Source organism: Onychostruthus taczanowskii, unplaced genomic scaffold (genome assembly GCF_017590055.1).
Source record: "Onychostruthus taczanowskii isolate IOZ18803 unplaced genomic scaffold, ASM1759005v1 scaffold20, whole genome shotgun sequence".
NCBI lineage: Eukaryota > Metazoa > Chordata > Aves > Passeriformes > Passeridae > Onychostruthus > Onychostruthus taczanowskii.
In genome coordinates, this window is record NW_024499240.1 from 8,638,666 (window position 1) to 8,653,091 (window position 14,426).

The 14,426-nt window shown below is 38.7% G+C and overlaps 1 protein-coding gene across 8 annotated transcripts in view; it reads left to right on the forward strand.

Moving 5' to 3' along the window:
• Positions 1 to 355: 355 nt before the first annotated feature.
• NBEAL1 (neurobeachin like 1) overlaps positions 356 to 14,426 on the forward strand; it is a 79,930-nt gene continuing 65,859 nt past the window's right edge. For 6 of the 8 annotated variants that reach the window (XR_005952578.1, XR_005952579.1, XR_005952580.1 and 3 more), the window contains exon 1: positions 1,868 to 1,991. Coding sequence is in view for 5 of the 8 variants with exons in the window: in XM_041403730.1 (XP_041259664.1) it covers positions 1,938 to 1,991 (54 nt within the window). In the remaining 3 variants the exon portion in view is untranslated. Of the gene's footprint in view, positions 838 to 1,867; positions 1,992 to 14,426 lie in introns of those variants that run through there. The other 2 variants (XM_041403728.1, XM_041403727.1) reach the window with 2 other exon arrangements.

The window sequence follows — 14,426 nt, forward strand, 5'->3', positions numbered from 1 at the left end:
CCTGGTGCAGCCGAGGAGCACAAGCCAGGCAGGAAGCGCTGGCTCTGCGGTGAGGCGGCGGCTCGCCTTCTCCGCCGGGCTCTGCCCCTGCCCCGGGCGGGCACTGCCCCTGCCCGCTGCCAAGATGGCGCCCGCGGCTTCCCCGCCCCTCGCGGCGGCCCGGGGCGTGTGCGGGAGCGCGGGCGGGGCGGGCGATGTGGCGAGGCTCGGCCCCTCCTGCCCGGCCGCCACTCGCCGCGGCCAGAGCGGCCGCGGAGCCCGGGGCAGAAGGGCGGTGGCAGTGGCTGTCACTGCCGGGCCGGGAGCGGCGGGGCCCGGGGGTCCGGCGGGGCCGCCCCGCGGCCGCTTCCCCCCCCCCTGCAAAAGCGAGCAAGCGCCACGAACACTAAAACCTCTCCAGACCTCTCCGTCACCGGCAATAGTGTCAGAGAGCAAAGCGGTGCGACCTGCCGCCGCCCGAGCCCCCAGGTTATCTGTGGGCTTTAAGTGCGGATTTGTTTTCCTCCCTCAGCCCAAGGCCTGAAGGGTATGTTTTCACTTTCAGAGATTAAAACCGAAGCGGCGCTGGCGAAGAGCGGACATGCTTGACACTTGTCTGCAGTTGCTTGTGTTGCACCTCGTTGTTTACTCGAAAAGGAGAGACTGAGACCCTGTTACTTGGCTTCTTCTCGGGTTATGATATAACTAATAATAAAGCAAAACTGTGGAAAGAGTACCTGGGAACTGGGCATGGTAGGATCTTGAAGAGAAAAGTAGCTGGGATCGACGGGAAGAGGAAAGGGAGGAATGGCATCCCGAGAGAGACTGTATGAGCTTTGGATGCTTTACTGCAATAAGGTAAATATTTGTGTTTGTTTGCTTTTATCCTCTCTTGTTTGGTAGTCAGGTATTTAAATTGTAACATCTTTTTTCTTGGAAATTGCATAGACATGATTGGCTTCTGAAACGGTGTAATTGTACTTCTCAGACTATTTACAGCCTCATCCCGTAGTTTGCTGTTTAAGTTGGTCTTTTTTATGTTTGAGATGAGAATTGCAGTGTTCGTGGGTCAGTTTAAGCGGTTAATGTAGCTATATATTTTAACTATGTGAATGCATACATTTACATAATTCTTCATTTTGTAGCAATTAAGCTGTATTGTATTAATTTAATTCAGTGCTGCCTAGTATTTAGCTTTTTGCTTACTGATTTCTGAACAGCTTCAGTTTTATTTAAACTTTTAGCAAAACCCTTCCCAAAGAGCAGATTTATTAAGTTGCTCCAGAGTCTGCCTTTGCTGGCTATTGCCATAATATCTCCATACTCCATTAGTAATGAATTTCCTTCACCTGGCAGAAATAATACAAAAATGCTGTCCTGCCTCCATTTGCGTTTTGTAGTGTAAAGCAATTAATGTGTTTAAAGCACATGTCCTAATTGCTGCCTGGTGTGCTGAGTATGTCGAGAAATTGGATTGCAGATTATCGGAATAGGTAGCTGTAAAATAAGTAGCATACAAAAAATAGCTGTAAAGGTGGAGGACAGGACTGATGTGCTGTCATACAGGAGCTCAGTGGCGAGGGTAGCTTTTGGTGGCCTTATTCTCTGGTTTTGTTTTGCGTTTTTGCAGTCTCATGCTTCGTTTGTATTTCAGTTTCTTTAACTCTCCAATCCGGTAGGACATTAAGGGTAGAACAGTCCTTCCCTTGTTCTTCCCACCTCATTTCTAGAGAATGCCCTTGTCAAGAGCATAGAATGTGAAGTGTTAGGTACAGACCATTTAACACAAGTGCACAAAGTACTTGTCTTAATTGTATTGTTTCCTAATTTTTGTACAGCCTTAATCCTCTACATGCTGTTAAAACTAGTGCAAGCATAACAGCATGGTGTCGGTTCTTACTGCTCCCCGTGTGGGTGATCTCCTGGGTTGGACCTTTGCCTTTTAAACCAGTGTAGTAATGATAATGGCAGTAGGAAGTGGAGTACCACTGGAGAAGATGAATGTTTTGCCGGTGAGTTCATCGATGTGAGAGGAACAAATGCACTTGGAATACACTCAGAGAATCCAGACTTGACTCAGCTTTGGGAGACACTAAGGCCGCAGAGATGAGCCAAGTTCTGAATTTCTTTGCTTGCCTGTTATTTGGCTCTTTCCTCCTTTGTTATTTAAAATATTCTTTTGTCTGCCTTGGACCTACTCTCCCTTTGCTGGAACCTTTAATTCAGGCTGTATGCTCTCCATCTCCATGTTGTTCATAGCAGGAAGTTTGCATGAAGGAGTGCTATTTAAAATTAGCTTAGATCACTTAGGGGATGTTCAGTTTCTTTATGGGAATGATGTGCCCACAGTCTACTCAGATCTCAGGTGGTCTAGGTGGTCTAGGATGGGCTATAAAAGATCATCTTTTCATATGTTCAGTCTCCTCATTAGCTATCAGTGACTTTTTTTGGCCTTTTTTTCTTTCAGACTCGTATATTAAGGGCATGATTAAATGAATTTGTTTGTTGATAAGAGCTTGTTCCTAAGTAACAAAACATATATTTTAAAAATAAAATAGAGTGTCTTCAACATATGAGGGCAACTGGAGTAATTCAAAAGAGGGAGTCTTCACTTTTTCAAGAAGTGTTAGGCACAAAACAGTTTTTTTTCCTTATCTCTCAACTGGTTCAGGTTAAAATAATATCTTATTCTGCTCGAGGCAGGCATCCAGAATTACAGTATTAAGCTTGGTGAAGTTAAGAACAGATGAAGAAGTTATGTCTCCATCTTGGGATGTAAAATGTGAGAAGCCTTAAAGTAAATCAGTTTATTCAGTCTGCTTGGAAACATCTGTATGTAGTGCTTTGTTGTTCTCAGAGCATCTAGCAGAATGGGAAGGTATAGCAATAATTACCAGTGATAGGATATAGTGGTTTGGAGAAAAGTTGTTTATACCTGGCAGTGAAGTGTTTATACCTGCCCTGTGAAGTGTAGTATGTTGCACTGCAGTGACTATCCCTGAATGACATCCTGGGGAATAAAGCTAGGCAAATTCTTCAAACTAGAAAAATGGCTGGGGAGTTACAGCTGTGTAAGGCATTTATTGTGCCAAAATCCCAAATATGTGGCTTTAGCTTTTGCAGCCTTGTTAGCTACAGAAACAGTGAAACCCAAGCTACTCCTTTGTGATGCTTCCGACTGTTGCTAATAGTCTTGTCTTTTGGTAATCGGGTCCTTGGTGATAATCTTTTAAATACAGCACCCTATGCTAAAGCAGCAAGGCTTTTCACAGCTTTCAAGTGCTACATAATGCTGTGTTACCATCTTACCATCTATCCTGGGTCGTGACTTTTGTTCTTTGTGATCCCTTGACATCTCTGGCAGCATCTGGTGTCAGTTGCAACGCTTAGTTTTGTGCAAAGTAACATTAGGAAGGCGTTTCTCAATTTTCATTGCTTCTTGTGCAGTTGAGGAATTGGAGCTATGGGCAGATAGCAGCATTAATCAGGGCCTTTGCAGGAGTCGTCTTTGGAAGACACCATGTGTGAGATGGTTTAGTTTTTCTGGGTTTTTTTTTTGTTTGTTTGTTTGTTTGTGATTTTTAATTTTTTTTTTAAATTTTTAATTTATTTTTTTTAAGATAATGTTTGAGTGTCTGCAAGAGTTTGGTTTTAGTTGGTATTCAGTTGATTTCATCTGTCAGTTTCTAATCCAAGGGTGGGATTTGGTTTTGGATTTATTTTCTCCTTCTGTTTCCTTAAAAGCTACAGATTGCAGTCAGCTGTTACAGATGAAAGTAGTAGCCACATTTGATTTACAATACTTCTGGTGTTGCATGGAAGCAGTTTAAAATTTCATAAGATTTAGTAAAATTCAGATCTGAGTCACTGGGGTTGTTACCACCATGTTGTATTATTCACAGCCTAAGTCTGTTTTTGTCTTGAGACTTTTGTTGGTTTTGGTTTTTTTCTTTCTTTATTTCAATTTGTTAATGTTAAAGTTTCTGCATAGAGGGCCTTGTTAAGGATGTAAATTCCTGATGATTTTTAATTTCAAATGGTTTTAGTGGTTGGTTCTCTTCAGTGAACTATTAATGTACAAGGCTTTTATTCAGATATTGGTATGAATGTAAACTGCTGTCTTCTCATCCAAATGTTGGAATGAGCATTTTAAGTTAATTGAATTGTGTAGAATAGATAGCAATTTTTTTTCCAGTTGATTGCCAGTTAAAAGCCTTTGATAACCTACAGAGGAGCATGGAACACTCCTTATGTAAGTGCATATAGAGCAGATGCCTGAAAATGCTTTAATAATGTACGTGTACAGCAGGAGTGGAGCTCCATGAGGTAGAAGAAAAGGACATGCTTTCATGTGTGTCTGTGACTTCTTTGGGTTTATGTGACAGAGGTGATCTACCAGTTTTGTCTTGTAACTTTAGACTGTCATGGCTGCAATATTACTATGGTAATACTGCTGTTACTGTTGTAGAATTGGTTGATTAACCTTTTCTTAGATCATAATCATATATCAGTATAGAAAATTTGTTTTGTAATCCTCTGAAGTAACTTTTGCTGCAGATTCAAATTAAAGGGATTCAACCTCTGTCCTGTCTGTAAGATTTTAAGTATATGTAGTTAATCTCCAGTTGTTCTGTTAGGTGTTTCAGACTCTCAGACATAAAGTATGGCAGGATTTCTTATATTTTGGATTTTATTCAGGAAGTGTTCAGAAAGCCTTTTGTATGGAGATTTTTTCTAATATGTGAAAATAAGGGATCCTAGTTGCCTTCAAAAGGGATTTCAAAGGCATTAATGCAAGCACTTAACTGCCATATTCACATCAGTTTTCATAATACTACAATGGTTCTGAGCTTTTTCTTACACTCTTGTCTGCAGTATAGCCCTTATTTCATTTAAACACTGCCTTTTCCTGTGAGATGACACAATGATTTCAAGGGAAAGCTGTGAATGTTCTTCACTCAGTTTGGAGCCCTGTGTATTTTAGAGAGGGAGCGTTCAACCTTAGTGTCATTGATACAGTCAGGACTCAGTGTTAGCTGATCATAATGATCTGGTCTTTACTAATGCAGAGAGCTGAGACACTCGCATCCCTTGCTGTGTTAAGAGCAGCAGACCTGTGCATGAGCTGTTATCTCAAATGTGCTTTCTTACCTTGTGCTACACCTCTAATTTGTTTTTACAAAATCTGATTGTATTGAGATAAATATTGTAGTTTTCTCTCTGGCGCAGTGAGTGATATCTATATATTATAAATATCTTCTCATTTAATATTGTAACATTGTTTCTCAAAGAAATCTGCCTTCAGCCAAATTATGCTTTGCTGTGTTGAGAAGCATGTCATTCAACAAGAATATAATAATCACTGACATTGAATTGTAAGCCCCATGTGAAACACTGGCCATTGCATCCCAAATGTGATCTCATCCTGGCTTGGCTTGCCCTTGTCTTCCTTCTTGTGCACTTGCTGACTTGTCAGTGATGCAGATCACATTGCTATATTTCGCCTTTGTTAGATTTGATAAAGAAGTATTCAGCTTACAGTTAGATGAATGTTTGAGCAAACCAAATGCTCAGTAAAAGTAGTTTTTCATAATTCACTGTCATGTAAATTCATGCCTCTGCTGAAACGAGTGAAGTCTTATACGGAATTGCTGTGTAAGGTCTTTTCTGTAGATTGTTTTAAGTAAATTTCTTTGTTGCTAGGGAGTGCAACTTGTAGAAGAACATGTCACAAGTCACTTGTGGCCATGTGGTGGCAAAAATATCTTTGTTCGGTCTGTATTCAAGAGGCTGAACTAAGAATGGATAGAGATAAACACCAGTTGGTCTTCTTCTGAATTACCAGTTGGTCTAATTCTGAATTAACTGCTATTTAAAGAGATGTCTCCTAGACCAAGAACTAACATAATTCTGATATTTACAAATATAGAACTTCTCATATAAATAGCTGACATCAGTATATGAGCCATCAGTCTCTTGAGTGGCTGTTTCCTGCCTTAATTATGGGCCAGGGTGACCTTGTGGTGGTAGTTGTTCAGACACAGAACAGAGACTGACACAGAGAATGCAGACTTGAGGTTGCAGTGAGGCAGCAGATAAATCTAAACCGGCAAAGATGGAAGAAAGCCATAACATTTTACAAGTTATGAAGAAATTATTGTTGCTTATTCTGTGGCAGTACATATATGTAGCTGCTACTGCTGGATCAAGTCTGAGGTTTGTCCATGTTTTTGATGTATGATTCAGGGTTTTAGTAGTGTCCAGCATGAGGTTAGAATTTCCACTTGTCTATGGGTATATGGATCAGCACTTTACAGTACCTGTAAGAAACATACAGTTCTGAACATGCCAACAAATAATAATACAGGTCAAGCTTTTATTGATGTGAAAATAATTGAGTATTTCTTAAATGGAATGATACATCACAAGGCTACAAACATGGGCTTCTGGTTCTATGTGTTGATGCTCTAATATAGAGTGAAATTAACAAACCCTGGATCGTTGTGTGTGTCTGGGTTATGACTCTTTTAACTTGGTCAGCTGGGCAGATCTGGGGATGACATGTGTCCTGGTAAGAGAATATTGCCAAATCAACTCAGATATGCAGTATGTTTGTGCTGATCACTGAAATGAGAGAGAGGCTTGCTAGCTGCCCATTGAACAGCATTGGAGCTGAATCCAAATGTTGTCAGTAGATACTGTTAAAATATTTACAGGCTTCAGAAAGGTTAAACAGCTGCTGTAGGAGAGAGAAAAGCGTCTCTAATTACTGAGCTTTTCTTGCTGAAAGAATTATGTGTGAGTATGGGCACAAACATCAAAACATGCACATCTCAGCAGTACTGATAGGCACCTTTTTCTTTAAAAAACCACCAATTTGCTCAAGTCTAACTTTTCCAATTTATCTTCTACTAAATGGGAGGCTGCAGTGGAAAACAATGGGAGGTATGACAGGGAGCACCAAGAAATCAAAACTATATTTGATTATTCTCCTCATAAACCCTTTCTTAATTTTGGTATCTCGGGCTTCTCCAAGAGTCTGCAGATGTAAACGTTAGCTGTGAGTTCTCTGTGCTGTACGATGTGTGTGTGTTGATGCGTTCTGTGATATTTAAAGTATAATCCAATTTATGATTGAGGATTACATTTGCCTTTAGTAAGCAATGGGAATAAGTGATATTAAATACATGTGAGTGGGTAAAGCTCTTGGGAGTAAAGCAGGGTATGGAAAACAGGTGTGTTTTTTGCAGAAATCTGGCTCTAGTTAATTGTGCCGATCATTTAAAAACTGAATCAGCAGAAGTGCAGTGGATGCCAAACAGCATTTGGGCAAGTAACCAATCTTCTCCTATACCATCGTTTTTCAGGGGTTTTTTAGTATGTTTTTTAGTGTTTTGACGGTGTTTTTTTTTTGGTCTGCTTTTGAAAAGTAGATTTGGTGTTTTGAAATGATACCCCTTCAGTCTCTACATGAATTATACCTTCAGTGTATTGTTCATCTTCAGTGTGTTAAGTAAGGCCAGGCAAGACTAAAGAGGCAAAACCAAATAATTAAATCCATAGCTAAAGATACAGAAATTGGTTTTAGTTTTATTTGGTGTAATCACATGACACTTTGAAACAAATACAGACTTTTTTTTGCTAAGCTGTACTGCAGTTCTCAACCTTTATCTGCTGGAAGACATAGCTAGACAATGTTTAGCTGTTGATATGGTGAAATAGGCTGATGTTTTACTGTTGTAGCACCATCCTGCTTCCTTTCTGTCTGTGATAAACTTGTATTGTCTCTTGCACTACACTGGAAGTTAGAAACTCAGTGGGGCAAAAGCTGACTTTGTGTGTTGGTGCTAAAATTCAGCCTTTTTCTCATGTAAAATAATGGCATAATTTGGAGTTGATAAGCAATTAAGAGTTCAAGTATTGTATAAGGCATAGTTTGAATTTTCTTTAAATTTAGGCTAATCTTGACACTGTAGACTTTTGACATAATTTTATTTCAGTTACCTTTGAATTATTTAGGATGCTTCTTGTTCCCCTTAAAGTACAGCTTCCAGTTCGTTCACTATGCCAAATTTGATGGGAAAACTGAATGTTAATAGAATGTAATTTGTTACAGTATGATAAATTCCTGATAAGTGCTCTGTGTGGTAGACTCCAGAAGGCTGAAGTAGGCTGTACATGGGGCTTGCTTAGTGGTCAAATGTGAAGACATTAAAATCTGAGTTCACATTAATTAGATTCATGCCATGGATGGCATCAGCCGAACGCCAGTTTCAAGGTACAAGGTTGTAATTGTATCATCATTCAAAAACAACAGCAACAATAAAAAAGGCAAGAGAAAGAAAAGTAGAGGCTTTACGTCTGTTTAGTAAGAAAATTCTTTAATTTTGTTTTTCCAGTTTTGTTGGAGATCTGAAGTAAAAAGGAAAATGAATAAAAGTGCTTGGATTATCTTTAAGGCAATACTAGAAGATTAAAATTTTTTTTTGTTTGTTTTGAAAAGAGAAGAAAAATATTAAACTTGACTTTAAAGTTTGTGAGCTAAATTTTATCATGATTGGCAGGTATAGGGTTATTTTGGTATAAATCCCTATACTAAAGAGAATTTTTAACTTGTCCCAGAATAGGTGTTCCTATCATGATTCACTGCAACTTCCATTTATAAAACAAAGCATCACCACTCCATCCCTTTTTGCTTTTAATTCTTGAAATGGAACAGAATGCTTGTGTGGATGTTGAAAATGGAAATTTATAGTTACTTGCCAGGAGCTTTTTTTCTTTTAGATCCACTGATTCAAAAATCAGTATTTTGATTATAATGAGAAGTTGAGCCCAAAGGTGATTCCCCAATCAATTAGAATTGATTGATTGAATTTATCAAGGCAGTTATGCCAGTTTGCAATAGTTTTTCATGAAGTTTTTTACTATTTCTAACTGTGGTGTTGCTGCTATAACACAGCTTTTCATATTTTGTTTTGGCATTTTATGTGAAAGGTTCACAAAAAGCACTGTGTCATATTGCAGAGTAAAGGCTGCTAGGATTCTCATGCTGGAAATGTAGCCTTTTATGTCTGAAAACATGAAGAGGAAAGAGCTCCCTTAACACAAATCTTCTAATTCCCAAATGAATATTTTATTTCAAACAGTGTTGAGAAATGTTCTGCAATTCTTCATTATGCAGACTACTTCAATTAATTTAAAGATGAGTGAACTCACCAGTGATCTAAAGACAATGTTTCATGTTTAGTTTCCTAATGTGATGTTTTGTAAGTATAATTCAACTTTGACACCAAAGGGTTGTTCTTACTTTAAATAAAATGCTTGGGGATAGTGGGTTACTTATGATAATGCCAGTGCCAGTGAGATTTTATGGTTGTGCTTCTAAGCTGAAATCCACTTTGAAGGTTGACTGAGAGCTAGCAGGAGTCAGACCCAGCTGGCTGTTTGATGGCTGCATGTTAAATTTAACAACTTCAAACAACTGCCTTGTCCAACAAGTCGGGCTTGTCTGATAGTTGGACTCTGAACTGCCCTGCAGGGAATTTTTGCCTTTAGAGCATGGAATGTGACCCTGCAAAGAGCCTCGGGTGGATCCAGCTTTTGTTTTTAGCAACAAATACTTCCTGAACATATCTATAAAATCCTACTGATCTTTGCCCTTCCAGTTCTTTGCCTGAAGCCTTAGTAGAAATGGAAGTTACTACTAAATGTAAAATAAACTCTTTATATAAATACATAAATAGTGTTGGTGTGAAACCTGTATTCCACAGGCACAGGGCTGAAGTCTTTCACTTGGGATGACTTCAGTGCCAGTTTTGTGTAAAATGTTTTCATTTAACTGAGAGCTAGCTGTAAGACTAATGCTACCTGGCTTCTTAATGGTTATAAAAACGTTATACTGGTTCAAACATTTCTTGTGACCTTCTTGTGCAGACTGAAAAATAGGAGTGTATTAGAATATTTTTGTCATTCATTTAATCAGTTTTCATAGAGACTAGAAAAGGCTCTTGTAATTTCCAGACAATTTAGTGTATCAAAGACAAGAGCCTGTCCCAAGCTAGTGTAGATTTTGGCTGTAGTTTCTTTTCACTTCATTGCCTTAGAGAAGGTTCTCCTTGTCTGAAGGACATCAGAGTAGATCCCACTGGGCTATGGGCTTTGCCTCAGCATGGTTCAGTGCTGAAGGTGGAGAATTGGGAGCTTGTTTCCCAGCTCCTCCATGTGTAAGCTTATACATCCAAATTGCAAGTGTTAACACTTAGTGGGAATCTTGATAATTGGTTGGCAGAGGTTAGTCACAGTATTGCAGTGCATACTGGGGACCAGTACAATGGGTTTATTTAGCAAATGTTTGTTTCTTTCTAGCATTGTACTGTGTTGGAAAAGGAAAAAAAAGCTAACCCTCCTCTGGTGTTTCATGGGAGATGGGTTATTTTCAGTACCTGGTAGAAACACTCCACTACTCAGGCCTGGCAGTGGGGTTTGGTTTTTTTTGGGTTTTTTTTTCTTTTTTTTTTTAAGTGTAAAGAGCTGTAGCACCTCTTACTGTGCCAAGAGGATCTTAGGGAAATGGAGGCCTGAAGGGTGGTGTGTCATTGTGCTGTGTTGGGCTATTTGTTTGTTTTTTTAATGAAAACCAGAAAACCAGAGGTATTTAGGGAAGAGAAGGAACAAGAAAGTGCTTTCACTTTCAGCTGCTCTGAGCTATATTTTATTTAACAGGCACAAAGGACTTATTTTTCATTAGTGCAGGTGAGTGACTGCTATAGCACTTTCAAAGGCCTTAATTGCAATGGGCTGAGCTCAGAAGCCTAAGCTTAGCCTCTGCAAACTTGTGGCTATTAACAAAAGAACTTTTATACTCCTGGCTCTTTATTTTGTTTTTTTGGTGTTTTTTTTCATAGACTTGTTACAATGACACCTTTAAGATAGTGTTGTTAAAACTCTAGTTGTTTCCATTTATCATTATGAAGAGAAATGGCTGACTTAAGTTCTATTTTACCTTCTTGGAGTTCAAGCCATGGGGAAATTATCTTCCAGAAGTTTTAAGGCATGCAGTTTCTGTATGTGAATTGTTATTCAAATAAATTACATAAATTTTGCACAAAAGCTCGGCAGGTTTCAGGTAAATAAATGAAAAGCTTGGGCTTGTAACTTAGGCTTTAAGATTTCAGAAAACAGCATTTCGTATCTTGTGGTAATTGAAAAGTTGTAACTGGTGAAAGGCATTTTATTACCTCTTAGAAGCTTCTTCCTGCCTTTACTGCTTCTGTGCCAATCAAAAATGTCCTTCTTGATTATTTGCTGATCTAACAGGACATGTCTGCAGAGTGTGTGTGGTGGGGCTGGAAAAGAACACCAATCCTCACGTTGGTTTCTCACAGTTTAGCCTTGTGGTGTATTATCAAAGCTTTGTAAACTCTGTTCTGCAAGTGCATCTTCAACCAGCACCACAGAAAACAATTTGGAGCTGTTTTCTGACACACAGCCTCCAGCTACCTGTCTGCAGAATCATAACAAAAGGGTAATTTTCAAAGAGGGGAAATACATTCCACGGTTTTTGCTGCTTCTGCTGGTCACAAGCTTCTGAGAATTTATGATGCTTTATTCTGGTGTCCTAGTGCTTCCTTAGGAGGACCATGAAATATATTCCACAGTTTTTGCTGCTTCTGCTGGTCACAAGGCTTCTGAGAATTTATGATGCTTTATTCTGGTGTCCTAGTGCTTCCTTAGGAGGACCACAGATGGAATGTAGTAGCTCACAATTTACAGTGAATGAGGTGGAGCTGAGGTTGCAGTTCAGTGATTTGTTGCCCTCAGTAGCAGCATGGATCCCATGGGATGCTCTCTTCTGACACCTAGTAACACAGATATTTGTCATACTGCAACCTGTAGTGGCTTGGAAAGTTGATCTGGCATTGGAGAACACAAATGTATTAATGGTAAAGTAAGGTTAATTTGTGTTCTGCTGTTAATATGGTTCACCATTTCTGTCGTGGGACAATAGAGGATTGTTGAAAAGGTAAGGGGGGGGGGACTTAACAGAAATACATTATTTTTCATTTTTCATTCCACCAAATTTAAACTCCAGATTAAGTGGGAACAGCTGACCTCAAGAAAAAGTTCAGTTCAAGGTAAAGATGCTGGGTAGGATAATTGCATTATACATAAAACCATAGTGTAAACAAAACAGCTGATACCTGTTATTACTGCCTGGTTTTGTGATGAACCTGGAATATTAAACCACTGTAAAAAGGATCTGTTTTTCCTAAGCTATGATGCCTTTGGTTTGGAGCAATGTAAGATGCATCTGACTCGCATAGGCAGGTCTTCAGAAAGGTTCTATGTATTTAGCTGTGTTTTAGGACATTTATATATACTTGGCCAAGGGTAACATTTACCATTTTCAGTTTCCTTTCCTAAAACTACTTCAGTAAAATCTAGATTTTCTTGGAGCTTTCAACAGGAAACTGGTGCCTAGGATCTGAAATGATTGTTGCTAATAAAGAAAAAAGAAAACCTGGCCACATTTGAAGTTTGAAAGCTGTTTATAGCTTCTGTTTCTAACATTATTGACATCACTTACATGAAATATCTTAAATGTAACCCATTTGCTGAATATTTTGTCACTTTTTCCTGGAATGAGCTTCTGCTTCACAAGTCTTCTTTTTTGTTCGTTTCTGGAAAGGAGGCATGCCTCTGTTAGCTGGTGTATAATGGAGATCTATTTCTTGGTGTGTCTCATGTTGCTAAGTGATCTTGTTTACTTTATTGCCTTCATGATTTTTTTTTTAAATTTGTCCAAGTGGTTTTGAGTTAGTGATGTTGCTTGGATGGAAATCGCTAGATTTGACTCTGAGTCAGCTATTGCATAAACTGTTTTCTGCTGGCACATACCAGTAGTGCTACCTGGTATTTTGATATAAAATCTGCTTATTTTAATACCTGGAATATTACATTATTAATTGACTGGCAGGGGACTGAGATGAAGGGAGTTGGGTTGAATTATGTGCTGCAGGGAATAATCAAATAGGACAGCAGTTCTTGGTTTTTACCAGGAGCAGGAAGAGTTCTAGTGGCAAAGCAAATTAAGCAGTCTGTGCTCTACAGGTAGGCAGAAACTTCTGGCTGCTTCATAACATGTGGTTTACTGTTGCTGTCTGTCTAAGTGCTATTTCTTGCTGATTTTGTCTGCCAGTGTTCTCTTATTCCCATCTGTAAGGATAGCTTTGCAAAGGAATTGGAGTTCAAAGATAAAGCAGCTTGAAACTCATTTAGGCTTTATCATTAAAAAGGAGCAAGCAGGCATTTAATATAATTTTGTCTTTTGCCCTACCCTTCCCCTTTTCTCATCCTTGACTTTTGTTAAAACAATTTTAAGTCGGATAATGTTGTTATTTGCACATCCTCTTTCATGGTCACCAAGAAAAACAGGTTTTTTACACAAGTTTACTGTTAGCAATTGGGAATGAGCCTGAGCTGTGTCAACAAACAATTGTAATTTGGGAACATGAGTAGATCAATCTAGTATTTCTTGTTGGATTTCAAGAAGTTTCTCATGCCAACGAATAAATAGTTTGTTCAACAGGGAAGAAGTCTCTTAAGTTCAGATTTTGCACATGTATATGGCCATTTTCATCAGAAGCATGGACACATGGATATGGCAACATTTCTGTTCATTACTTCCCTGTTGTTGCTTTGTCCTTTGTAGCCTGAGCTCTATAGTAATTACTAAAATGGTATCTTGGTTTCTCTTGTCTTTATGATCCTGTGAAATAGTTTGCTTGCAGCTAAAATTACTTGCTGTGAAATGCAAGAAAGTTAGACTTTACACTTGTGAGCATTTTTCAAAAGCTGGGCTGTCTGAAGACAGCATCTTCTACAACTTCTAAATCATTCTTTTAGGCAAGTCTTACTTTTTGTCTAACTTTTGGGTTGATTTTCAATATGTTTGGTGTCTGAACCTGGGAAAGCTGTATTCTATGCTCACCTACTTGTGATAATCCAACAAACTCTGTAGCTTAAACCAGTGGTTTGGAAACTTTGAAATTATTCTTTATCTCAGCCTCTTCCTTCATTCTGTGTTTTGCAATTCCATGTTGAGGACAATTGGTAGGTGTGTTTAAGAACAGTTAACCATTTGGTAGCTCAGTGCATATTAAACATGAATATAGTGCTGTTTTGACAAATTTTTAACATAGAAAGGCAATGATTACTTAAATAATTGAAAAGTGAATAAAAGCAGAGATGAGGAGGGGAAAGATTATGAAGGAGGGAGAGAGATTAGGAATTAAGCAGAAGAAGGGAAATTAAGACAATTAGGAAAAGTGAATAAGAAAATGCCATAAAGTCAGCGGAAGCGAATAATCAGATAAAATATGTATCTAGCTGAGGGTATTATTTGGCACCTGTTGTCACAGTGCCTGAACACATTTTATATATAATCA